This window comes from Miniopterus schreibersii (assembly GCF_964146895.1).
Source record: "Miniopterus schreibersii genome assembly, chromosome: 1".
In the NCBI taxonomy this organism is placed as follows: domain Eukaryota; kingdom Metazoa; phylum Chordata; class Mammalia; order Chiroptera; family Miniopteridae; genus Miniopterus; species Miniopterus schreibersii.
The window spans coordinates 2,635,762-2,662,766 of NC_138101.1; the positions used below are offsets into that span (position 1 = coordinate 2,635,762).

Genomic DNA, 27,005 nt, shown 5'->3' on the forward strand with positions numbered 1-27,005 from the left:
TTCTTCAAAGCCCCCGCTCCCAAACCCCTCCTCTGGGAGGATGATCGGGATCCGCACTGAGCGCTTCCATAGCACAGAACCCAGGAGCAGCTTGTCCCGTAGGCTGCAGAGACCTGCAACCAGGTGAGTTAGCACCCCGAGGGAGAGCCCAGCCTGGGTGCTCAGCCACTTAATAACCCGTGAGGTGGGCATTCACTCGTCCCCCGAGCAGCGGACGAGGCTCTAAAAGCAGAAAGTTATTTCTACTTGCCTGTCTGCGGCTCCTCCTGGTGGCATTTTCTTACCGAGAACATAATTTTCGGTTCGGAGCCCGTGTCTAGGGAGCAGTGGCGGTGACATTTGCTACCGGGTTGTCGGGTCTATGGTCCAGGGAGGCCGCTCTGCCCGGGGACCTCGGTTTCCTCCGGGGGCATGTCCCCTGTACCCCAAAACAAAAAGTGGGCCAATAATGAGACACGGTGCCGGGAATGGGCACCTGTGTTCTGAGATTCAAAATAACGATAAAATAAAACGGAAAGCACAGTAATGCCCACCTCACCGGGTCACTGTGTGGCTGAGCGCCCAGGCTGGGCTCTCCCTCAGGGCCTCAGAATTGAGGTGCGTGCAGGCCGAGCTCTGACCTGGGGGCCCAGCAGGCTGCTGGTTGAGGTCCTTGTTTCCCCGCTAGCGGGGTGGCCCACTCTGCTCCTAGCAGCCGCCCACATGCCCTCTTGCCTGACCCTCCACCCGCAACCCCGCGGTCCTGGCCTGTGTTCCTCCTGCTTCGAAGCTCTCTGACGTCACCTGCTGGAGGAAACGCCTGCTTTTAAGGGCTGCCCAAGGTCAAGCGCACCAGGTAATCTCCATTAAGGTCAAGCGGTGTGGCACGTCATTGCACCTGCAAAGCCCTGTAAAGCCCTGCACAGCTGCGCCTCGGTTAGCGTTTGGTGGAATAACCGGAGGGCGGGACCTCGGGGCCCAGCTTTAGGGCTCTGTCCACCACGCCCGTCAGCCACGTTCGTTCGTTTTTTAATTTGCTTATTTCAGAGTTTGAGAGAGGATGTGAATCCACGCCCCTGCTGAGGGATCATAATAATAATAATAATAATAATAATAATAGTGACTATGCAGCTCGTAGCAGTAGATGGACAAGGATTTTAGCTTTAGCCCTGACAGTCGCATGGAAACTAAGATCAGTCGGGGAAAACACACACAAGTTCTCCTCTGTTCCGCCTGCGTGGTCTTGAGCAAGTCACCTACCCCGGTGACCAATCAGCCAAGTCGGGGGCCGATCCCGACAGGACGTCTGCACCAAGCTTGGTGCCGGCTCCTTGGCTGTGATGAGCATCGCGCCCACGACATGCTGTCGAGCCATCTGCACGACCTTCTCCTAAGGATGTTTCGCTTCTTAAACGCCACCCTGTCCTCACTGGGGCCACTACGTGCCGTCTAGCTTGGTCTTCATGCAACCCCGGCCAGCTGCCCACCCCCTTTGCTCGTGTGCTCCGCTGGCTGGTCCGTGTAAGGAATCGTGTATGGATCCATGCATAGGACACTCTCAGACCGGCAGCTTCACCTCCACGTGGAGATTTCCTGCACGGAGGTGATGAAGTTCTAGGCCTCAGGAACCCCTGAGCAGGCTCCCAAGAGCAGTGGCAAAATGACCTCTGTAGGGCCAGCCCCAGCTCCCTCTGGACCAGGTCCCCAGTGTGACCGCGAGGTGGCAGCACAGGCAGGCCTCTGTTCAGGGACTCCCACAGTTTTGGATGGAGGTCCAGGGCATGGCCTCCTGGCTGGACTGAGCCATGTTTCCCTGTGCCCATGCCCGGTGCTTGCCTGTATCGGGACACAGTGGTGTAATTCTGCCCATTCCCCACGCTGCACCATGAGCTCCTTGCAGCAGGATGCCCATTTGATTTCCTGTGAGCCCCAAGAAAAGTTAGGAAATGAATATTTGTATCTCTTTTAAACCTCACAATAAATAATACAATCCCCGTTTTACAGGTCAGCTTACCAAGGCTAAGAGTAATAAATGACTTGCCCAAGGCCCCAGCCAATGAAAAACATGGCATATTGTTTTAAATTTTATTACAGAAAATTCCAAATATACAAACTCCCACAGTATCCATCATCTGGCTTAAACCATTACCAACATCTTGCAGTTTGTGTTTCTCCTACACTCATTTTGTTTTTTACCAGAGTATTTATAAAGCAAATTCCAGACACTGTGGCTAAATACTTCCACTTGCATCTCTAAAAGATTAGCACAGCCCAGCAGGGCGGCTTCGTCCCCAGTGGGGGGCATGCAGGAGGCAGTCGATCAATGACTCTCTCATCACTGACGTTTCTATCTCTCTCTCCCTTCCTCTCTCTGAAATCAATAAATAGATATTTTTTTAAAAATAAAAATAACAAAATAAAAGATTAGCACATTTTTTCCTAATCTCCAGGTCATTATCTCTTCCTAATAAAAGCATCGACTCATTATTAGTTTATATCCATATTTCCCCCACCGGCTCACAAATGCCTTTTTTAGTAGGTTTGTTCTATCATGATCCAAATAAGGTCCACGCATCCCACTTGAGTATGTTTTTAAGCTCTTTTATTCCCAAACAGTCCTAATTCCTTTTTTCCCCCCCTCCATGCCCTCAATTAGTGAACAAACTGGCTGTTTTCCCATAGAACATCCTAAATTCTGGATTTGGCTGCGTGCCTCCTCCTACAGTTGGCGCGGGGGGGGGGTGCACATAGTAGGTGCTCATTCAACATTATGAAAGCTTAAGGGGGAGAAAAGCGAAGTCATAGAGGTTTGGTCCTCACAAATGTGACACGCAGGCAGCACTATACTTGGGAGACCACGGGCTCCGGCCCTGGGACCCCGGGGGAGACCCGGCTCCGGCCCTGGGACCCCGGGGAGGCCCAGCTCCATCCTCAGGCCCCGGCAGCACCGGCGCAGGCGGAGGCCGGGTCCCCCCGCAGGGCAGCAGCCGAGGGCCCCGCGCCCGCGGGCCCTCCCTTCCGGCACCTGCTGGCACGCGGGCCGCGGCTCCTCCCGAGCTCCCGGGCGCTGCTCTCCCGTCGCTGTTCCGCGTCTCCCCGTGAGGCCGCAGACGGCGATAGGAAAGCGCAGAGAACCGGCGCGCACCCATCACCCATCAGCACCGCAAACGTTCTTCACAGTTGCTGCCTGGGGTTGTTTTGTGTTGGTTTTTCCCCTCGATTTTTTGTTTCGTTTTAATAAAACTCACAGCGCGACGGCGCGCCGACCTCCACCGGCTCCCTGCGGGCCGCGGAGCGGAGCCTCCCCGGGTTCCAGCGTCCCCGCGGGTGCGCTCCCGGCGCGGGGCCCCTCCGCCGGGCCGCCGCCCCGAACCGCCCGCCGCGGGGCTGCGCGGAGACGGGACGCACGCCCGCCCCGCCCCAAACCGCCGCGGAGCGGGGGACGCCCTGAAACGCGACGGGGAGACCGGCGAGGAGAACGGGCCCGAGAGGCGCGCGCCCCCTGAAGTGCGCACTTCCGGCGCCCGCCCCGCCCCCACGCTTCCTCCCCATTGGTTTTGCCCTTGACCACGCCCCTCCCACTGTTTCCTTCAACTCTCACCTCCTGGGGCACCGGAAGACCTCAGGCCACGCCCACCCCCGGTGGCCCACGATTATTGGTGACTCCTGTCTGTCCATCAAGAGAAATGCGGTCGCGGATTGGCTGGGAGGAAGTAGCGGACACAGAGCCTGCGCAAGTTGCCTGGTCCCTGAGGGGGTGGGCGGGTCGCCCCCGCGCATGCCCAGTACGTGCGCTGTGCCGGCGCGGGAGGCAGTCATGGCGGCGCGGTGCGTGAGGTTGGTGCGGCGCGGCCTCCCGGCTTTGGCGCTGTCTCTCAGGTAAGGGGCGCCCGGCTGCCCTCGCCGGAGGGCGCGGCCCTCGGTGCCGCCCTGCCCTGGTCTGGCCCCGGAACCCGGTGTCGTGGGCCGTGGACGCCCGCGCGGGTCTGGAGTGGACGGGACGGTGCGCCCCATGTGCCCGAGGCCCGCGCCGCCCCCCGCACGCGTGTCTCGGGGCAGGCGGACAGCCCCCCCCACGCGCTCCGGGGCGCAGGCGGCCTCTGCCCCGGGGCCGCAGGAACCGCCGGAGACGCGGGCCGGGTCCCCAGGGCGGAAAGTTCCGCGGAGCCGAGGCTCGGGTCACGGTTCACGGGCTCTTTCCACTTGGCCCGCGTTCCCGCCCCGCCTCCGCCTCTCCGGGAGCCTGAGGTCAGAAGGTGGCGGGCCCGACCCGCCCGACGAGGGGCGTAGACGGTGCGGTGACTTCACAGCGAGGGTCACGAGGTCTGGGCGGGCGAACCGGGGCCTCCCGCGCGGAGCCCCGGCGGCCCGCAGATTACGGATCGGGAGGGGGTTAGGGCGTGACTGCGGCTCCGCTAAGTTATATAAACAAAACACGGAGCCAGAGCAGCGGCCCCCCTGAAACACGGGAGTAGGAAGGGTTTTTACCCAAGTTGTTTGTGGCTTCGTATCTGGAACTAGTTGGCAGGAGACACGACCGGTCAGCATTAATTTCTGTGGAAAGAGGCTCAAACGGGGGAGTCAGGAGAGCTGGGTGGCAGTCCTAGCTCTTGGGGCTGTGAGCCCCCTGGGACTCAGTTTCCCCTCCGCATCCAGGGCCGCCGCGCGCTGCCGCCCAGTCCTCTGCTGCCAGAGCTGCGGGACCGGGGAAGCAGAAGGGCGGTGATTGTCACACCCAGAGGGCGGAACGACCTGACACTGAAACTGGCTTCACAGCGGCACACTCCATCTTTAGACTGTTAGCCTTTTTTAAGTCACAAAAATAAAAATACAGTAGAGATTATTGCTCTCCACCCCCTGTAACAGACCGGAGGATCCTTCATTCCTCCCTTCCTAAGGCCCCACGTGCAGACGCAGGGCTCGGGCTTTGGATTTACACGGTGGGTCCTGTTTTGGATTCCATTTCTTGCACAGCCTTCCGGAGAGTGGAAGCAGTGGTTTACCCGGCCTTTTCCTTACTGCGGAGCATCGTGTCTCCAGCTTACCGTTGGGCCATGCTGCCTACACATCCTTGTACATTCTGTGTACTGACAGCTTTCCTGCTCTACTCTGGGAAGAAACTTGAATGTAGTTTATTTTCAGATGGGACTAGCTTACTTAGGAAAGCTCCACTGGTCTTGGTGAAGAAATCTGGGTTTGAAGACTGTTCTCTCATTTACTCATGGCTTTGTGACCTTGGGCTTTTTACTTAACCTTTTGGATGTGGGGATCAGACTGGATACTATGTTGTAACTTCTACTTCTGGGATTAGTTTTGGAGTTCTTTGTATTTCCCCTGCACATACCCCATACCTTCCTACCTCCATGCCTTGTCCAAGCAGTTCCCTCTTCCTGAAGTGGGTCTGTCGTGTCCACTCCGACTCCTTACATGTAACTTTATTTTTTTACTTTAGAGAGGAAGGGGGGGGAGAGAGAAAAACATTGTTTGCCTCCCATACCTGCCCTGACTGGGCTGGGGATCGAATCCACAACCCAGGTATGTGCCCTGACCTGGAATCAAATCTGCCACCTGTTGATGTCCAGGATGACACTCCAACCAACTGAGCCAGCTGGCCAGGGCCTTATGTATCTCTCACCTGTCCTTCAAAGCCCCTCTGCACGAAGCCTTTTCTTTCTCCATTCCCCAAAGCTAGAAATACTCTCCTGTGCTGAGCCTCCCAAAGCCGCCTCTTTTATCACTTTTAAACCCAAAATCATAGTTTAGTTCAATGTGTATAGATATCTTTTTTGCATGGTAGTAAGTACCCTGTGTCAGGATCTTTGCCCCAATCATCTTTGTGATCAGCACCAGCTCTGGTCCTCACCTCTGATAATAGCTACTCCGTCAGTGTGCGGTGGGGCCTGGAGCACCGTGACTCAGGGTGGGAAGAAGGCTAGCAGCATAGACTTGGTACACGGTCATGATAGTTTAGGCCTCTGTTGCAGAAGTTATTTTTATAGGTAGTTTCTATACATCATACATGGTTTGCCTTTATGAGATGCAAGATAAGTCCTTTCTCCCCCAGGAAGTCAACAGCAAATAGTCTTAAGTTCTCTCAGATTTCAATGACCGTGCCTGTGCCTATGTGGACTTTCCCTCAGGCCCGCTCCCCGGCTGTTGTGCACAGCTGCGAAACAGAAGAACGGCCAGAACCCAGAAGACGACGGACACAGTGAGCAGCAGACAGACGCTCCCTCTGCAGAGAAGACACTCATGGGGGAGAAGGTCAAGTTAGAAGAGCAGCTGAAGGACACTATGGTAAGGCCGCAGGCTCTTGTGGGGAAGCTGATCAGTTGAATGTCAGGCGAGGCCAAGGACTATGGTTGGGTCCTGTAGCAAGTTACGGCTAAAGAAGGGACTAGAACCCAAGTCCTGTGTGGCTCTGGTTCTGCCCTGAGACTCATCTTTACTCATGATTATGTTGAACTAAGACTTAAAATGTTTTTTACAAACAAGGAATGCCAGCAGAATGGTTTCAGCTGGGTCTAAGGGGAGGGCAGGGGTTGGGGAGGTAGGAGTTTATGAACTAGGTGGTAACATGGGTCGGGACTCCATGTGACAAAGCACAGGTGGCAGTCCTTTCAGGATTTAGGAATGGCAGGATCAGACATTTAGGTGCTGACTCTGTCCTAACGTCCTCACAGCCATCCTGTGAGTTAAACTGCTAACATCCCTGTTTACAGACGAGGAAACTGAGGCACAGGAGATTAAGTAAACTTCCCAAGGTCACCTAGCTACCGAGTGCTAGAGCCAGGGTTTGAGCCTCAGAGACCTTGCTCTTTACCACTGCACTGGAATTGCCTGAATGAAGACTGGAAATGGGGTGGGGGTGTCCCCCCAGAGTAATCTAGTACATGTTAAAAACTGATGTGCTCGGGGTGGGGGTGGGGGGCGAATGTGAGATTACAGTCAAGTGGTGAGAAATGAGGACAAGCCCGTAATTCAGATTATTACACAATAAATGTTGGAACTTTGCCACATCTGGGCAACAGTAAAAATACCAGAGGTTCATTGATGGGCTTTTGTCTCTTCCATGGGGTAGGGGCCTAGACTGTCCACCCGGCCTTGTGGTTCTAAACCTCCTTAAGGTTGGGAACCCCGTGGGTCAGCCCCTAACGAGGGTGCTCGATCCCTTAAGTTGGACTCTGCTGAGGAGTGAGTGGTCCTTCCTTGAGGGGTGCTGAGGCCGTCAGAACCCTGAGAAAGTTTTTTCTTTTTCCACAGCTTTCCACTGAGTAAGAAGGGCCATGGGGGCTACATAAGTATCTGTCACCTTGACATCTTACTCCCGCTCGGAACAGTGACAGGTGTAACTTACTTCTGAGTTCAGCTGCACTGTCTACAGTCCAGAATCTCAAACACGATAGACGCCGGTGTCCTGACTGGCACTTTGTTGTCAGGTTTGCTTTCCTGTGAACTTGTGCCATGCTTTATTCACGTCAGGTTCCTTTTCCTTCTGTTTTTAGGAAAAATACAAGCGAGCTTTGGCAGATACTGAGAACTTGCGGCAGAGGACCCAGAAGTTGGTGGAGGAGGCAAAGTTATATGGTAACTTTTAACATTATATGATACTGACCTGGAAAAATGTGGGTACAGAAGGTGCATACGTGCATGTCACACAGCAAGATCAGCCGGGGTGGGGAGCCTGCTGGTTGTCTCCCCACCCCCACCACCCCCTTTTTAAGGAGAACTTGGAGTCATGACCAACTTTTAGAATTGTAAACTAGACTCCTGCAGTCAGGAGGGTGCTCAGTGCTGTCCACATGGAGACCTCGGTGTGAACCTGCAGGTCGTTCTGGCAGGCTGGCCTCCCTGGTGTCCATTTCCTTAGCATCACCAGCAATAGCATTGGTGCCACTTAAGATCTCAAGTGCTGCCTGCGTTGTCACCTTTAGGTATTTGTCACTGTCCTTCCCACTTTACAGTTGAGATCACTGAGGCTTAATGACCTGCACTCATCACAAAGCTAGTAAGCAATGGCCCCAGCGCCCACCCCGTCCATGTGCTTATTAGACCTGAGGCTGCCATAGGAGGACTTGGGGCACTGCCAGGCACTTTCCTGCCCGAGCTCCTGGTGAGGAGCCCCAAGCTCACGGTGCGGTTGCTGCAGTTGGGGGCCTTGGTGGAAGCAGGTGCCTGTTTGAGGGCTCTTGTCACCCCTGACTTCCGGTTGGCATCTGAAACGTTTTTTTGAAATCACAAAACTTATGTAATACGCTGCCGTGAATTTTGAGTGACTTTTCTAATGTTCTCTCTCCTGTTAGATGAAGGTGAAGGCTTGGGGTGTGTCTTGGTAACTTTTACCCCACGGTGCCTAATAGTTGCAAACATTTATTGAGTGCTATAGTGTTCCGGCACTCTGAGCGTGTACGGCTTTTCCTATCCTTGCTCCACTGGTAGGCACTGTTATCCGGCTTTATAACTGAAGGAGCCATGACCCAGAGAGGTTGACCAGGATCACACGGCAGCGAAGCTGCAAGCCAGGAGTGTGGCTCCAGGCTCCAAGCAGTCTGGCTGTCCTGGACAGGGTCTGTGCCTCTGCTGGAGCAGGCAGTTCCTCCTGGTCTAGAGCAGGGCTGGTGGTGAGGTCGTTCTGCAGATTTTCAGCTGCCAGCCTTCATACCTAATTGGCTCTTGTCTAAACCCAGAAAAGGTTTTCGGTTTTTTGTGGGGGTTTTTTTCAATCAAGCCTCTGAAATCAGTTTTGAGTTGCCACTCAGTTGCTGTGGCTGGAATGCAAATGCTCTCCTCTGACTTTGTTCAGGCATCCAGGGCTTCTGCAAGGACTTGTTGGAGGTTGCAGACATCTTGGAGAAGGCCACACAGTGTGTTCCCAAAGAAGAGATCACAGATGACAACCCCCACCTGAAGAGCCTCTACGAGGGGCTTGTGATGACCGAGGTGCAGATCCAGAAGGTGTTCACAAAGCACGGCCTGCTCCGGCTGGACCCCGTGGGTGCCAAGTTTGACCCCTACGAGCACGAGGCCTTGTTCCACACGCCCATGGAGGGGAAGGAGCCAGGCACGGTAGCGCTGGTGAACAAAGTGGGCTACAAGCTGCACGGGCGCACCCTGCGGCCTGCCCTGGTGGGGGTGGTGAAGGGAGCATAGCTTCCCTGGGTGTGGGGGTGGTTCTGGGTAATCACTGGCTGTAGCTCTTAAAGGGCTGGTTCATCCGTCTCATCTGTGATACTCCTGACCCTTCCCAAACCTTGTTGGAAAGCTTTAGTAACCAGCGGCTACAGAGAATAGGCTGGTAGCACAGCTACGGTGCTGGACTCTTAATTTGGGAGCCTGTTTGTTGATTTTCAATACACCTTTAATAGCCCACATGCTACAGAACAGGCCGACGGACCCATTGGGCCCTAGAGTATCATGAATAACGCTACATCTGCTCAAAGTCTGATGACATCCAAGTATTTTAAATGAATAAAAGGTCTTCGGGAATCGTGCTGTTTGGCTACCGGGCCACCCGTCTGCCCTGTGCGTCTCTGCTTCTCACTTCAGCGCGAGATCAGGAATCCTCTGCCCTCTACATCTCAGTCAGTGAAGGAAGGCAGGACTTTAAGCTTTGTTTTTGCTCAGAAAAGTTGTATGTCCTTGGTGAACATAGGTGAGTTCCTCTAGCTGCTAAAAGTGGCTAATGTGTGGCTTTTCTTTGGGTGTGAAATGAACATAGGTACCTTCACAGTTCTCACCATCTTGCCAGTAACCAAGGTTGACAAAATCAGTTACTCTCGTCTTTTTTTGTTCATCTATTTTTAGAAATGCTTATATTCAGCTAGGTACTGATCACCTGGAGGTGTGTCCCTAGTAAGATGGTCTTTCTCAGAATCCGAGGACTGCGTGCTTGGTACATTTTAAATGTTAATGTTTAGTTTTTAAATTTTATTTAAGAGGATTAAAGCCTAATGTTTATTTTCCTACTTTCTGATAAGTATTTTGTGTACTTGGTTGAGATCCTTACTTAGGACGGAGTGACCTAGCTTTCTGTTCTCTGCTCAAGTTCTGGAACTGTGTACCTAACACACACACACAGACACATGCTCGCTTCCTTCCAGTGCGCTGCAGGCTGGCATGTGACTGGCCTGCTCAGGGTGGGCATGGATGCTACGGACTGTGATGGGGACCACAAACACTCAGGGGCTGCAGCAAGAACAGAGTCTGCAAAGGCTGGCCTGGGACTCGCCATAGGATCCTCTATATCTGTTATAAACAAAAAAACTGCCTACTGCATTTGCTTCTAATGGGGTACATAAAAAATTAGCAGCTGTGATTTTACTTTGCTTATAATTTTGAAAGATGTAATACTCCCATAATTAAAATTTCAATTTATACAGTTTCAAAACATTTTTCCCCTTTCCTTTAAATTATTTGGTCAAATACATATCCCAGCCTCACACCGAGGAAACAGAACTGGGAGTCACAGCTCTGCTTTTTACACAAGCTGCGAGTACATCTCCTCACCTCCCTGGAACTCAGCAGGAACAGAAAGGCTGCACAAGAAAAATAGTTTTCAAATAATTCCTGTTGAGTGTGTGTAGCCCTTCCCTTTTCAACTCAAGCTGCCACTGCTTGGAGGGCCCGAGGGACGGATGGGGCAGCTTACACGTGGGAAACCAGTTCACTGTGAGTTTCAGTCATCGGTCTGGAGAACACTGAACTATGGAGAATACTGAACTACATGCAGTGTGTCCTCACTTAGCAGTGTGTCCTCACTTAGCATGTCCATAGGCTCTCCAACTTCAAGGAAAACCACATATAATGAAACTAATTTTACCACCGGCTAATGGATACAGACAGGAGTTGGGTTCCTACGGCATCGCAACATTATAACAAAATACATTGAGGACCTGCCATACATACTCACTGGAAACTAGAGTTGTTAACCATGGCATTTCTGGGTTTGGCATAAGTGCAGCCTGGACAGGTACAGTGTAGACGAGCGAGCCAGTGCTCGCTCTACTGACGGCCCTTCGCAGCTGGCCAGCTCCATGCTGATGCACTTTCTCTGGGTGCCTGTCGGAGCAAGGGCTGGTGCAGGGGCTTCCTGCTGAACAGAAAGTAATTTTAACGGAAGTGCCGGCTAAAACATGCCACGTGCTAGCCCGGAAAAGCTGCCTAAGGCCCGTGGAGCAGGTTCCAAGAAGCAGTCAGGGACACTTGTTCTCAACCTGTTTAATAAGGGCAGTGGAAACGGTCGAGTCGGTTTTGATACATTCCTGGAACACTGGCCATCCAGAGGGGATTCAGAATAGCTCACTTAGGGAACTGGACTCAAAGGTTGGAGTTTCAATTTTGAAAAGGCCTAATTCTGTGGGATTATGGTAACTAATGTATGAAAGCTGAACAGAGAAACGTAAAGGCTCTATGTTAACAGCAGGGTTGAGGGCTAACATGACTGATAACTGAGTGGAAGGGATAAAGGCAACCAATCCCAAATCATTTCCCCTTGTAACAGAGTTAACACTTTAACATAAATTAATTATACATTCATTATGGTATTTTAAAACAGTCAAGCCTAAATAAATTCTTCATACCATCAAAAAGCTAAACATCCTAAAAGCCTGCTGCACGACGTTTTCCCCTTGACGGCTCTGGGCCTGGGCCACACAGCTACAGGGGCGTTTACTTCTCAAGCTGAATGAAAGTCTGGTGGTCATTTTATACAAAAATAAGACTAAATTTAAAACCTCACCATACTAGGCATCTGACAGAAAATCCACGAATGACGACACCAGAGTAGCTAAAGCCAGCGGTTCTCAAAGGTCAGCTTGCACTCAGGTGACCTAGAGGCTTGTACAACCGGCTCTGTGGGCCCCCTAGTTTGATTCCGGACTGGGCAGCGAGCGTCTGCAGTTTAGCAGGTTCCCAGGGGAGGCTGTGCTGCTGGTCCAGGAACCCTGGGTGGGAAGCACTGGCTAAGAAACCTGAAGCACCTCCGTCGAGGGCAGCTATCCTGCAGGGGCTGTGAGGTGGCCTTAGGAGTAATCCCCACTCAGTACTCCTCAAAGAGAAGTCCTGGGCTGAGTTAACGAGGAGCGCTTCTCTGCCGGCAAGCCATGTGCTCTACAACTAAAGCCACATACAATATACTTGAAATGTTTTATTTAATGCTGAAAAAGTTTACCCTAGGGGACAGAAGGATGTCAAAATAAAAAGGCACCGGAATTAAGTCATCCTTGGAAATGATGAGGGTCTTTTTCTTTCAAATAACTTCACTTTAATGTAACTTTAAGCCCAAACATCTGGAAGGTAAACAGTCTCGGTAGCTGTGTGGGCCAGAGAGGCAGATCAAGTGCGAGAGGAGTGACGTGTGCTGGGCCTGTGGTCACCACCGGCTCTAAAGCAAGGTCTTGGACATGAGAACCCTGAGCAACCCGGAAGACAAATGGCTACTCCAAGTGCCAAAGAAAGGTACCGTTTAAGAGGGCCCCTGAAAACACTTCTAACTAGGGCTGGTCCCAGCCACGTCCGAGTCTGGTTCAAGACAGTGACTCAGAGAAGCAGCACACGGGCCCTGGGCCCCATACCAGCCATGTGAGCCAGCCTCTCTCTCCTGGTTGGGCAGCAGGGCCCGAGGCCACAAGAAGTTAAGATGCTTAGCCAGGCTGGCTTGTTCTGGGTTTCATTGAAAGATACAACTGGAGGACACTAACACCAGAACTCACAACTCTTAGCCATGAACTTTCTAAAGCAAGGTCTTGCAAGTAAAATGCACAGCAGGTACAGAGTAGCCAGCAGCTGCCCCTGGGAAGGGGCTCAGAGTCTGGCCATCTGGGCTGGTCCTCTGGCTGCCATGCCTCCCACAGCCATCCTCTTACACTAGGGGGCGCTGCGGGGGGCAATGCCCATTTCCAAACTGAGCCCGAGGGGCTGCCCAGAGTGCACAAAAGGGGTGGTTTTGGGATCTGGGAACTGCAAGCTCAAACTGTGCTGCTACCAATAGTACAGGGGAAGCCCGTTTGGTCACTGTTCACTGCCAGCCTCTTCCTCTGGGTCCAGGGGAACCTTAATCCCATCCTCCTCTGGCCTCACTGCCAACCTCCCCGGGGGCCCCATCTAAAGTGCCACGTGCAGGAGCCTGTGTCACAAGGTAAGGCTGGCAGCTGGCCGCCAGCACGGGTGGGGAACCAAAGGGAAAGGGCTCAGGGTGGGAAGTGCTCCCAGCTCATCACATTCTCAAACTGAACACAAAGGCAATCATCTTAACCCAGCACTTTCAGACTAAGGTTCAACACACCTGCATTGTTTCCCCCATGATCTGACCTAAGACTGTTGCTATTGCTTCTTTCAGAGGACCATGAAAAGAATGTATATCCTAAAAAAAGAAACTCAATTTGCTTAAAAAAGAACACTGGGGAAAAAGCGCTTCCTGCCCCTCCCCCCGCGCCCGCTGTCATTTTGGCTCACAAGCGGTTTCAGCTTCATTCCAGCTCTGGGAGGACCGGCTTCAGGAGGCATCCCTGGAAATCCACCCACTCTCCGTGAGGAAGTTTAAAATCCTTTTCTTTAGGACTTTGTCCAAGTAACTAGGAAGGCGACTTTTGGAGGGGATTCCCTGCCGTTTCTGGAGGTGGTCTTTGATGATGATGGTCTTGGCAGTCACGTAGCGCGCGGGGCTCAGGTTGAGCGAGCTGCAGAGCGCCTTCTCGCGGTCGGACAGGAGCTCGAAGCCGGGCAGGTGCTCGATGGCGGCGAACTCCCCGTCCTTGGCGTCCTCGCGCCCCCGCTTGGCGCCCGCCGAGCTCCGGTTCTCCTTGCGCTTCTCCCGCTTGTGCCGGGCCGCCTCGTACTCCGCCGACTCCTCCATCTTGGTGATGCCGTTGCGCCGGTACCTCTGCAGCTCGCGGATCTTGGCGCGCAGCATCTTCTCCTTGTGCATGTTCTCGAACAGGTCGTCGAACTCCTTGCAGGACATGAACTGGTAGAGCGGCCGCAGCTTGAGCCGCAGCTCCCGCTCCTCCTTGGTGATCTTGCGCTTGGCCGCCTTCTCGCGCTCCTTCTTGTCCTTCCCCAGGAAGGCCGGCACCAGGTTGTAGTCGCGGGCGATGTTCTTGCGCCGCTGCCTCTCCCTGAGCTTCCGCACGTACATGTCCACGTGCGCGCGCTTGAGCTCGATCTCCACGTCGTCGTCGTCGTAGTTGACCGAGAGCCCGCTGATGAGCGTCTCGGCGTCCTGGTCGTACTCGATCTCGTAGTCGTCCCGCAGCGGCATGTAGCCCAGCTGCTGCTGCTCGGCCACCGAGATGTCTAGGGGAGGCAAGGGGGTGGTGAGGCTGGGAGAGAGGGGGCCTCCACTGGGGCAGGTGTGGTCGGTGACCCGGTTGGGGATGGTGTCGGGGATGCAGGCCTTCCCCAGGTTGCCGTGGATGTACATGCTTACGTAATGCTCCATCACTTCCTGGGGAGTCCGGGAAGCTCCGACGTGAGCGGCCATGTCTTCCTGCAACACAAAGGTCAGAGTCATTTCCAAAGTCAGAGGGTCAGATTCAGGGTCGGCACAAATGCCCTTAACGTTTTTGCAAAAGTCACCTGGGCGAGTTCCTATCCCATTATCACCCCCTCCCAAGCGACAGTGAGGGCACCTTCTCGGGCTGTGCGTATCAGCTGGACCATGACGCTAGGAGGAAACTTCAGGCACTCTGAACACGACAAAAATGAAGACTCGCCTGGGCTCAGCGTAACCTGGTGGCAGAGCTAAGACCAGAACCCCTATCTGAGATCTGGACACATCTCCTGATTCCTGAAATAGGACTAGCAGGCGCACCTGGTCCTGGCATTCTGCCCCAGCTAATCCTGTACTCTGACGGTGGGTGGCTGTTTGTGACTGGACAGGACACAGGTGGGCAGGGCCACAGGGCACTTAGGTGCCGCGTCTCCTCCCAGTCTAACCTCTTTATTCCCAGACTAGAGAACAGACTGGTCCAGAGTTCATGGCCCAGTTCCCTTGACTACAAGAGAAACCCCATCCTACCATGCTGCCTGCCTCTGGGGACAGAAAGGGCAGAGCCTCTGTCACCGCTTCCCTGGCTGGGAAGGGTCACCTGTCCCTCTCCTAGGTGGTGGTGTAAGTGAATAGGTGAGTGCCTTTTAAGGGTGGGTGGGGGCTTCATTTATGACCGCCTCCATACTAAGGTATGAAAACCTGCCCAGGGCTGCAATCACTTGCTCCTGCGAGAAGGTAACCATGAACACCGGGTTATTAATGGGAGGAAATTGTACAACTCCCTCAATCTTTTCCTTCTGCCAAGAGACTTCTTCCTTAAACTCAACCGCTAAAGCCACTTCAGAAAGCAACTGCCCAAAGTGCTCACTCATCCCCCAGCAGCCACTCAGCACCCGCCACAGCCTCCCTCACTCTCACTCCGCTGCCTTCCACCCAGCAACACTCATCCCTGCAAGACTGGGTGGTCTCTGCACCCCCAAAGGCCAATAAGCCTGCTGCTCCCCTCACCTCAGCAATCTATCTTTAGAGAGTCAACTGCTCAGAGCACATTTGGGTAAAATGTAAATCCAGAAAGAACAGAAGGGTTCTGAGTAATCAAGGGGTATCTGACCAAACGGAGCCTATTTGTTCTTGTTTTCATTTATCTCCATCAATTTCAACACTCTGGGAGCAGAGAACAGAGAACAGGCAGCAAGGAAGCCTCAGGGCAGGACCAGAGCAGGGGATGGACGGGCCACATGCCAGCACGCCCCCACCCCCCAAGTGTTCTGTAGGCCACACACCAGTTGGTCTCCTGGGCCCGGCAGGCAGGCCAGCCAGCTGTGGGCACTGCGCTGACACCTCGGCTGTCCAGGTCCTCTTTAGGTTTCAGAAGGGACTCTGCTCTCAGATACCATTTATGAAGCCACCAATCAGAGGGGCAGGGCCTTGCCCACAGAAGCCCAGGAACTCCCATCATCCATCAGTCTCAGCCACTGCCCAAGGACAGCTGGCAGGCCTCGCTGGGAGCCAGGCCCTCAGCCACTTCTGAAAGACACGCACCCCTCAGGGCACCACATCACTTTAATGATCAGTCAGAAAGGCCCCGGAAAACACACAAGACCCTGATTTTCAAGATCTGTGAAATGGAGAGTGAAGATCATCACGGACCAGTCCAAACAAGAATGGGAACATAGCTCTGATTCTAACAAGTACTCAGGGGAAAGACAGGTTCGGTGGAGCTAATTAGAGAAGATATTAGCACCAGCCACTGCTCCCGCCGTGTGCGCCTGGCATTCTGCCCCTCACATTCCAAACATTTTCTCCAGTCTTTCCTGTGTTGACGGTCACACAACGCTGCCTACCTCCTGTGAGAGTGTCCTGTCATCACGGCGTTACACGACAGCAGCAGACTGACTAGAGGCCAGTTCTTTCCCTCACAGGGCCAAGGTCAAAGTTTTTGCTTGATCTGGGAGGATGGCTAGATGGATGGCGAGGCAGAGCAACAGAAGTGTATTTGGAGGAATGAGATTTGGAGGGAGTTCAACTCAAGCACAACTGAAACAGGAAGCACACTACGCTGAAGCGGGCTCCCACCGCAGCACGCAGTTATGCGGGTACGCAGCCCAAGCCCGCGAAGCAGGACTCCAGGTCAGGTTTTTCCTTCATGTTCTCTTAAAAGAAAAAAATACTCCAATCTTTGGAAAAAGAGAGACAGGTATGCGGCCTCATTATAGTCCATTGAAAAAAGGGCAAAGGTGTCTCGGACACGAGGCCCACGACGTCTACTTTTCATGGTCCCCACACGGTCCCCTCCAGGAAAGACAGTGAGCTTCCCACTGAGTAATGACCACACCAGGTCCCTGGCTGGCCTGGCCTCCGTCCTGCCTTATCACGGCTCCCTCAGGCTGGCCTCTAGACCTGAGCAGGAGGAGGAGGGAGAGAACAGTCCAGAGAAATCACAGTCAGTGTGGGTCGGCCGGCTCCCAGCAGTGGGGCCTGCTAGGGCTTTGTCTCTCCAGGCTCTGACCAGGGTTACATCCTCCTGTTCCTACCTGGACGTCTCCACACCGTGGCTCAACGGGCCAAACTTTTGGAGGCTCCCATCGTCAAACCCACTGCCTCACACTGGGCTGGCCATGATCAAGGGTGAAATTTAGAAACACAGGGAGGGACAACATAGATTTTCCTGAAAGCTAAACTTTGCCATTTAAAGGATGGTCCTTCACCCCAAGATCACATCCTCACTATTCAGGGCATATTAGATAATCTTTCTTTTTGTGAAATGGTGATAGTTAATGGGGTCTTTAAAAAACTTTTTAATATCCTTACTTGGCAAACTTAAAGTTAGCAATTCTACGTTTTCTTTCAACATGGTCTACAAATCCGCAGGCCTGGACAGCGCTCTTCGGTCAGGTCAGGCAAACTCCTCCATGCACCCTCAGGGGCCCTGCAAGATCTGTCCCACCCCGCCCCTGCTGGAAACACCCTTTCTCCGGGTGCAAAGGCTCTAGGGCCAGCCTTCGGGGTTCCAGTCCAGGCTCCACCCGATGAGCTGAGGAGCTGGAACACGTTACTTAGCCTCTCTGTGCCTCAGCCTCCTCTGAGTTACAAAGGTGCTGCATGACATATTCACAGGACAGGGAGGAGTTAATGGAGTCCTGCCTGTGCAGTGAGGCCAGTGCCAGGCACAGTCTGTGCTCCCTCCATGGTGGCTACTGTCACTTCTATGAAGCTGAGAGTGTCACTTCCACAGGACCTGGGTCACCTCCTCCAGGAAGCTGCTGATGATCCCCAGAGCTCGGTTCAATTACTTCCCAGCTGTGAGAGCCTCATCCTGTCAACTTCTGCTTCTCGATGGGTAAGACCTCCCTCTCAAAGGGCTTTGTGGAGACGGAATAAAAATCATGTAATGGTAACAGCTAACGTGTGAGCGACTACAAAGATCTTCTCATTTAACTCTCCTCACAATCCCCACTGGGCAGGATGAGCATTGGCCACACACTTTACAGGACAGGAGAAGAAATTTAGGTTGAGCTGCCCCCAAGGACACCAGGCCAGTAAATGTGAGCCCGTCTGCATGGCAGGCAGTCCCACTGCAGAGCGCCATCCCTGTCCCCATGCTGCCTCCCGAGTTGCAATGCTGATGATGCACACGTAGAGGTGTCTGTGACCAAGTGCATCCTGACACTTTAAACAGCAGAGTGAGGCCCGACCAGGGGGCTGCTTCTGTCCAGACAAGTGTGCCAGGAGTGCCACCACGCCTTAGGCAGTGGCTCAACTCCAGGCTCTGGGTGCGGGCACTGTGGCACCTGACTCTGCCCAGTGCAAAGGACTCAGTTCAGTGTCCACACACACATCAGCACCTCTGGCAGAGCGGCTTCTATTTTTAGCCTCACAGCCGATCCTCCCATACAGGTGGGTGGTTCTGCTGGGAGCATTCTGCAGGCCACTGCAATCGCCCATCACACCCCTTCTTGCCAGCAGGGCTGGGCTGGGAAGCACAGGCAGAGGCTGGCTTTGCTCCCACGTGCCCTGGAGCCAGGCCTAGGGGTCCACGGTGGGGGAGTCTTCCTTTTCTTTACATGGAGAAGCATCCAGGGGCAGAAGCAACCAGAGGCACACAGCATGAAGCATGAAGCATGAAGCTGTGGCTCCCATGAGAGGCTCTAAGGGCAGGGAAACCCCAGGAGCAGCAGGGTACAACTGTGGCAGCACTGAGGTGGTGGAGGGGGGGCAGATGCCTGCAGGGCCAGGAGCGGAGTCTCCAAGGGATGTGGTGTGTCCTGAAGGATGGGGAGGGACCAGTCCAGCTCCAAGGGTAGAGTGAGGCAAGAGCCATGGCTCAGGGTGTCTGTGGTCCTGGGCAACTGCAAGACCATCAGACTAGGAGCCCTGGTGGGGGCCCTCCTGGCTGACCCCACACCCCTTGGCTCATGTCTGCTGACGGGATGCGCCAGGACACTGACCTGTCTCTCACAAGCTGCGTGGCATAGGCCAGCTGGGCTCAATCTCATCCAGCCTGTCACTGGCCTTGCCACCTCGCAGGCTTGCTGTATGGAGCAAGTAAGGGGCATGTGAGCAGGTGATCCAGGAGGGTCCTCCCAGGACAGTGCTGTGACTGACCCTGAATATCTCTTAGTCACTCCTACACTGTCTCCTTTCCCACAGGCTACACACAGGCATAGGACACGGGCCCTGCCCTCTGCTTTGTCTACCCTTGGCCTCTCTGTCTGCATTGATATCATGTCGCACCACACTCGCCTCAATGCCACCGCTCTAGGCACCTGCTCAGTCACTGGTCTAGAAAGCAACCATGGGCGCAGGCTTCCCGCCAGTGTCTCCCAATGGGGCCCTCCCAGCAACTGAGGTCAGCATAGACGGCAGATAGCCCGTGGGCTGAGACTCAGCCCTCCCACGGTGGGACCCTGGACAGGGTCATTCTCTCTTCCAGACTCACTGTCATCTAAAGTGACAAGAACAGCCCGCCTGCCTCAAGGGGGCTGAACTCCCACTGGCCTGCACCACCCCCTCCATCCATGTCCTCCAGACCCTCCGTCTTCCCTGTCACTTCCCACTCAATAGCCCCAACCCTCCAACAAGGATGCTGGTCAGCAGTGCCACCTCCGACATCATAGGTTGATGACTAACAATGGCTTTCCATCTGTCCTTCCCTGTCAGGGACCCTATTTTCCTTGTCTACCACTCTTGCTTGTTGGTTTTTTTTTCTGGAAATTTCTGTAAGCCTCAGGTTCAGGCTCCTGTTGTCCTCTCTCTCTCTCTCTCTTTTTTTTTTTTTTAACATATCTTTATTGATTTCAGAGAGAAGAAAGGAGAGGGAGAGAGATAGAAACATCAATGATGAGAGAGTCGTCATTGATCGGCTGCCTCCTGCACGCCCCCGACAGGGGATGGAGCCTACAACCCGGGCATGTGCCCTGACCGGGAATCAAACCCCGATCTCCTGGATCCTAGGTCGACGCTCAACCGCTGAGCCGCGCCCAGCTGGGCTCCTGTCGTCCTCTCTAAACTCACTCAGAGAACTCACCAACTCAGTGACTGGCCCTCAAGGTGACTAAAGCCTTTCAGGTCAAATAAGGCTACCTGTGAGGCAGCTTTAAAAGGTGGCACGCCTCACTGTGGGAAACAGCACACAGCTCCCCAACAAATCCAGCAGAACTACCACATGACCCAGCAGCCCCACCTCTAGGTACTCACCCAGAACAACTGAAAGCAGGGACTTCAACAGATAACTGTGCGCCTATGTTCATGGAGCATTATTAACAACAGCCCAAGTGTCCACCAGTGAGCGAATGGACAAGCAAATTGTGGTCCCTCCACACAGCAGATCCATCCTCAAGAAAGAAGGTGATTCTGGACCACGCAGCCACGTGGGTGAACCTGGAGGACACGGCGCTCAGGGAGGTGAGCCAGACACAAGACCAACACTGAGCGATTCACTCCTGAGAATCAGATTCATAGAGACAGAAAGGAGATGGAGGGTACCAGAGCTGGAGAGGGGGAAGGGGAGTTAGTGTTTAATGGGGACAGAGTGTCAGTTTGGGAAGATGTAAAGTTCTGGAGATGACAGTGGTGAGAACTGTCCAACAATGTGAGTGCACTTAATGCCACTGAACTGGGCATTTAAAAATGGTTATAATAGTAAATTTTATGTTATGTATATTTTACAATAGACGTTTAAAAATAAAGAACTGGAAGTGGAAGAGGGCAGAGAGGGGATGAATGGTAATGGAAAAAATAAAATAAAAATTTTAAATCCACATAAAAATTAAAAAAAGAACAAAAACTTTAAAGTGGCTGGCTTTCCTCCACGTCAGTGGTTCCTAAAAGGGGGTCCCTAAGCCAGCAGCAGCAGCATCACCTGAGACTCTGTTAGATGCGCATGCTCAGTCCCCGCCCCGGGCCGCTGACTCAGGACAAGCCCTCTGGGGTCCTGTGAATCCGGCCATGGCTGAGAGCCACTACTCTGCACAACCTAGTCACTCGGCTGCTTCCTTACCCAGGCTCCTCCCTGCTCTGCCCACCCTAACAGCAATTCCTGAAACCCCACTGTCAGATGCACACAGAGGGACTCCCCCGCAGTGACAGGTGACCACTTTCACGGTTCCTGAACGCGCTTCCAGGGACCCACTGTGTCAGGCTCCCTGGGACTCTCTCTGTAACTCCCTTTTCCGGACTCTCCCACGGAGATGCGGACTCGGGAGGGCTGGGTAGTCTCTAGGAATCGGGGATCCTCAGGCGACTGTACTGTGCACCAGGTAAGCCAATGAACTAGAAGGTTCTAGGCATAGAGCCAGACCCATCTCAAACTCTTCCACTGCCTACAGCTGCTTCCTCATTTGTAAGTGAGGGACTAGGGGCTGTGGCGGGGGAGAGAGTCAACGTCAGAGGCCCAGCTCAGAGCCTGGTGCTCAGCACACACCCGCGCTTGGCAGCAGCTCAGTCTGAATCCACTTCAAAGCCCCGCTGCGCCTTGGTGGGCTGGCGCTCAGGATTTCCAAAATGTAACCCCGCACACCCTTACCTACCTGTCCTGGCTCCTTAATACACCTGCCTCCTGGAACACGGGGAGCCCCTTGTCCACACTACCCTTCCACAGGGAAAGCCTTCTCTCCTTTCCACCAAGCAAGACCCTGTGTTGATGGAGCCACACAGCCTCGTACAAGGTGACAAAGCTGCCTCACTTCTACCCGTTTCCACCACAAAGCACAGGCTGGGGAGAGGCTGGGCCTCTGGCCCAGGAGCTGAGTAAGTGCTGAGTGAATGAATGAGAGGAACTAAATGCACAATGTGGCGACTATCTCCTCATCTGTGCTTCCCCAGACTCTGGGTGTCCAGTCGTCTCCAAAAGTAAAAGGCTTCATTCATGACACTCCCGTGTCCCCAATTGTTACCCTGAATGTATGTACACTGGCACAAGGCCCTGCCCAGTATACTGAGAATTTCACATACTTTAAAAAAATTTTTTTTTAATGTAGCTTTATTGATTTCAGAGAGAAGGGAGAGGGGGGGAGAGAGAGATAGAAACATCAATGATGAGAGTCATTGATCGGCTGCCTCCTGCCAGCCCCCTGCGGGGGATCAAGCCTGCAGCCCAGGCATGTGCCCTGACTGGGAATCAAACCTCGATCTCTTGGATGATAGGTCGATGCTCAACTACTGAGCCACGCGGGCCAGGCAAAAAATTTTTTTGTAACATTTTGAAAATAAGCTGCAACCTCACGCAACATTACCTCCAAGTGATTTTGTATGATTTTCTTACCAACAAGGATATTCTCCTGCATGACAACACCATAAAAATTAGGAAGCTAAAAAGATGCATCTAAGCCTCTGTCCCCACTGAAGCTCTGCCAGTTGCCCCAATAATGTCCTTTGCTAGCAAAGGGCCCAAGTGAGAATCACGTATCGTGCTTCATTCTGCCCAGTCCTCGGCCTGTGATCTTCCTCACCTGCGTGGGCTCTGACGCTGAGCTGTCGTCCCCCCCCCCCCCCCCCAGAGATGGCCTCCTTCCTCACTCAGCCTGTGACACCCTGCACGGCCACCCTCCCAACCTCCGATGCCTTCCTCACTCCACCCAAATGCTGCCATCCATGCTGGGAAGCCCTCATCACACTTCCTGGGCTACGGAACCTCACACCACCCCCTGCATGGAAGCGCTGCTCACCCCAGTAAGGCTCTGACTTCACAGGGACTTCTCCCCAACCTCCCACTGCTGTATGGACACCCTCTGTCCCTGCTCAGGCTAGTGCGCCACCTACCCAGCTACCCAGCTACCAGTCTACAGAGAACTCACATACTTTTTAAATTCAAAATCTGGCTTCAAAGCCAGCTTGAACCCCACACCCCCTAAAGTTCTGACCACCACCTGCAGAGGAGCTCCGGCCATCCTCAAACTGTTCGATTCTCCCCCACAGCTCACCTCCCAGTCTTGAACTGTCATAAATACTTCACGCCTGGGGTTCGCCTCTGTGCCCGTGTTCCAGCAGGACCTGCACTTCTGGGAACCGCATAGCACCCAGCACCAAACAGCTGCCCTGAGGCTCCCAAAACCCCTGTCGACATGACAGTGGGTCACTGTATGCCTGCCGACCCTTCCCTGGTCTCGTTTCATAGGCCTCTCTCCCCACCATCCTCTCTACAGCTCATCATCAAATGCATGGGCACAGAGTGGCCACTATGCTCTTCCCCAAACCCTCCCGGCCTCAGCGTTAGCATCCCTCAGCCACGCCTATTCCTGGGACAGTGCGAGCAAGTGGGGCCATACCTCAGCAACAGCACTCTCCCTAGGACCTCCTGAAATTGCCCCACCCTATGAACTCCACAAAAAGCAGCACAGCCCGAGGTCAGAGGTCACGTGCATCTGAGAAACTGGAACGAACAGTCTCACCTTCCTCTCCTCACTGTCTTCGATCTGCACGCTGCCTTCCTCCATACTCACACCCAGCCCTTGAAACCTGGTTCCTGCTCCACCAGGTCACCTTCCCGTCCCACGCAGTAACGTAACCTCCCAGTGAGCCAGGTCAGCTTTGCTCCCCCGAAAAGCCCTTCCTGTCCAGCCACACCTTCAGTTGCACCGGTGGGCTCCCAGCCTCCACCTGACCCATATTAGTTAACGCTCTTACATGGAGGCGAGGGTCCAGGCTTAAGAATTGACAGGCCTGTGTCTAAGACTTGGCTTCACTGTGTGAAGAGCCAGGGCATCCTGGAAAAATACTTAAAGTGACCAGAGTTGCTGTCCTTCAGCTGTATACTAGAAGCCATTCACGCGTCACTGCCCAGAGCAGTGATGCCTACGAGGTGCCTGGCCCTGCACCGGCACCTGCTGAATACGGCCCATCTGAAACACAAGCGTCACTGGTAACGTAGGGAGTCCAGGAGAGCACAACCAGAGACACTGGAGCCCTGCTGCTTGTGTGGCCCATCCAGGCGAGGTGAGCACGCAGCGCTCCAGCCTCCTCCTGAACCAGAACCTGCCAGGGAGAAGGCCTCTGGCTGCCAGACCCAAGCACCCCCTCCTCCAGCTGTCTCCTCTAAAAGCTGACGCGGCTCTGAGGGGGAATTGCATTTTAATCAGCTCCCCAAGTGACTCGTGTGCGCATTCAAGCTTGAAAAGTACTGCTTTAGACAACGCCCCCTTCCAGCCCCATGTTTCCTCCAAAACAGCATAAATGTTTTAGACCCTGGGCTTGTTGTTCGTGTGTTTTCCCACAATGCTGCAGGGGAGGCAGTGTAGACAGTGCAGCCAGGAGCACACACTCTGGAGCCAAACTATTCCATTCAAGCCCGCTGCACAGGCTGCGGGGAGACCTCGCGGGGCATGCATAGCGCCTGGTATTCAGCAAGGCCCCAGCCTCACCAGCTATTTCAGCTGCCACTGCAGAGCTCCGTCCTGTAAGGATGGAGTGGGGAAGGACTCTCCCCGAGACACTGCCGTGTAAGAAGACCAGTTACCAACCATAACTTGGGAGAAGAGACCTCCAAGCAGGATAAATAAAAAATGATCAGGGGGTCGCAGCTGAGATTCCACAGGTCAGCAGACACCGTAAGGCCTCACAGGCTGCGAAGTTTAAGCAGGTCTGGGAGCCACTGAGGGATGTGATGTGACAGGTCTTCAAAGAGCACTGATTATGGCGTGAAATGGGCCGTAGGGCTCAAGGTCGAAGCAGGGAGACCAGATGGGAGGCCCCAGAAGTGGTCAAGGCAGGTGAGAAACATCAGCCTGGACTATATACAGCTGGACTACTTATGGCTGTGAGAAGTGGCTCAATTCTGGGACTATTTTGAAGAACCATTTTGCTGCTGAATGGGACCTGGAAGAAGAGGCTGAGGATGGCTCTAGGTCTGCAGCCTGTCACTAAGTGAGGTGATGTGAGATTTGTCCGAGACGTCCCTAGGGTAGCAGGAGAGGACACGGGGTAGTGGTCTGACAACGAAGGCCGGAAAGTGGGGAAGGGCTCCAGTCTCAGGACCCAGTGATTACAACCCCTGAAGACAAGGCCGAAGCCTTTCTTTCCTTCAGTCTCTCACTGTCCCATAACGTGCTCAACACACATCAACTAAGAGCATTTTGGGACAAAGCGATGGTGGTTTCGGGAAGAGTAGAGATCCTGACGCTGGTGCACAGGTGCGAATTTGTAGAGCGGTGTCTAAGGAGTTGGGAGGAGAGTCAAGAACCCAGGGTGCAGAATGGGTATCGGTCCCTGGAGACGGGCTCACTTTACGGAAAGGAAAGCAAAAGGAAACAGAAGCAGGACAGGTTTGGGGACGAGAGGAGGTGTGTGGTGTGTCTTCTGCAGGAAGCCCAGCAGGAGGGGAGCACCGCTGGAGAAGGGGCAAGAAGGGGTCCATCACGTGGAAGGATCTGGAAAGATTAGGGGGCCTGGGTCGTGTCCCTCCTCCCTCCTCCTCATGATGCCCGGAGGCAGCCACTCACCCGTGGCAGTTGCAACCAGAGACTTTTCCTTTCTAACCCAGACAGAAGCTCCCTCTTCCAGAGTGGAAAGGGCTCCTAGGAGGGCACCTGGAGAAGAGCACCCCCCTTCTCTCCCGAGGAGCCTGGCACCCCACCCTGCTGGCGAGGACGAACCGGGGCCAGCGCTCCCCTTTCCCTGTCGGACAGCAGCTCTACAGACACCCTCTCACGGAGAACAAAACCCGGCCACGCTCCTTTGTTCCGTTCCTCCTGACCACTCTCCACACAACGTCCTGGGTGCTGGGGACCCGGGATAAGCACGTCCCCGGCCGGCCGGGCGAGGGGCACGGGGCACATCCACGCGCGGACAGGCGCACAAAGCGAGCGGGGCCAGGAGCGCAATTAAGGGCATCGGCGACGGTGACAGAAGCCCCAGGGCGCGTGTGACGCTTGCCTGGCCTTGGCCACCACTGTCCTCCAGGCAAAGCCAACTCCTTCCTCGGGGCGCCAGGCCGGCTGACCTGCCGACGGCCGCCTGCCCCGGCTCGAGTCCGGCGCCGGGTCCTGCCCACAGTCCGCACTCGGCAGCCACCTAGGAAGTGCGCCTAAAGGTCAGGAAAACGGCTCTGCCGCCTGACAGCCGCGTCCAAAGCCCTGCTCTGCAACATCCTGGCTGTGTGACCTTGGGCCGGTTGCTTCACGTCTCTGCGCTCCGGTTCCCGGGCCCGCGCGCGGCCCCCGAGGAGCAGGTGCGCGCCCCGCCCGCGCCCGCCCGGGGCCCGCCGCTCACCCAGTTCCCGAAGCCGAACTGCTCGATGGCGTCCAGCAGCAGCTGCTCCTCGCGGCTGGTCCAGCCGCCCTCGGCCTCGGGCCCCCACAGCGTGAAGCGCCCGCCGTCCACCAGCTGGTAGCCGTGGTAGCGGCGGTGGTGGCCGATCTCGGCGCCGGCCGAGAAGCACTCGGGGCACAGCTCGATGTCCTGGCACTCGGTGCAGCGGAAGCGCAGCGGGCTCACCTCGGCCAGGCAGTACACGCAGTACTTCTTACCGAGCTCCGCCATCTTCCCCCGCCCGCCGCCCGCGCCCGCCGCCGCCGCCGCCGCCGCCGCGCCCGCCGCCTGCCGCCCCGCCCGGGCCGCCGCCGCGCTCCAGCAACCGCCGCCCGCCGCTGCCGCGCCGCCCCGCCCAGGCGCCGCCGGAGCCGGCCCGCCGGGCCGCGTCCCGCCTCAGCACGCAGGCGCCCTCCGGCCCGGCCCGGCCGCCACTGCCGCCGTCGCCCCGCCGCATCGCGCAGGCGCCTCGCGCGCGCCGCCGCGCGGGGGCCGGGCCCGCCGCTCTGCGCCTGCGCGCCCCCCGCGCCCGGCGGGCCCCCCTCCCAGCGCCTCCCGACTCCACGCCCGCGCCCCGGCTCTGGCGGAAGAGCGGAAAGCGAGCGCGGCGGGCGCGCCACGCCCCTCTCGTCGCGAGCCTACGCCCTCTCCCAATCAACGCCGCCCGCCGCCCGCCCGCGGCCTCCCATTGGTTTTAATCTGCTGGAAGGCGGGGAGAAGGGGCAGGGCGTCCGACTGACGGCTGGCCAATCGCCGGGCCCACCGCGAGCGCCCCTGGTTGCCCCTGGAAACCTAA

The 27,005-nt window shown here is 55.0% G+C and overlaps 2 protein-coding genes across 2 annotated transcripts; one reads left to right on the forward strand and one right to left on the reverse strand.

The window, feature by feature from the left end:
- Positions 1 to 3,757: 3,757 nt before the first annotated feature.
- Positions 3,758 to 9,941, forward strand: GRPEL1 (GrpE like 1, mitochondrial; the record flags this gene model as incomplete). The annotated part of the gene is made up of 4 exons (XM_081135739.1): positions 3,758 to 3,858; positions 6,120 to 6,276; positions 7,485 to 7,566; positions 8,783 to 9,941. The coding sequence occupies 4 exons, from the start codon at positions 3,758 to 3,760 to the stop codon at positions 9,127 to 9,129; spliced, it is 687 nt and encodes a 228-aa protein (XP_080991865.1). The 3' UTR covers positions 9,130 to 9,941.
- A 1,239-nt stretch (positions 9,942 to 11,180) lies between these two features.
- TADA2B (transcriptional adaptor 2B) lies at positions 11,181 to 26,472 on the reverse strand. Its single transcript, XM_081135728.1, has 2 exons — positions 26,171 to 26,472; positions 11,181 to 14,464 (listed from the first exon to the last, which is right to left on the reverse strand). The coding sequence occupies exons 1-2, from the start codon at positions 26,438 to 26,440 to the stop codon at positions 13,472 to 13,474; spliced, it is 1,263 nt and encodes a 420-aa protein (XP_080991854.1). The 5' UTR covers positions 26,441 to 26,472; the 3' UTR covers positions 11,181 to 13,471.
- Positions 26,473 to 27,005: the final 533 nt, after the last annotated feature.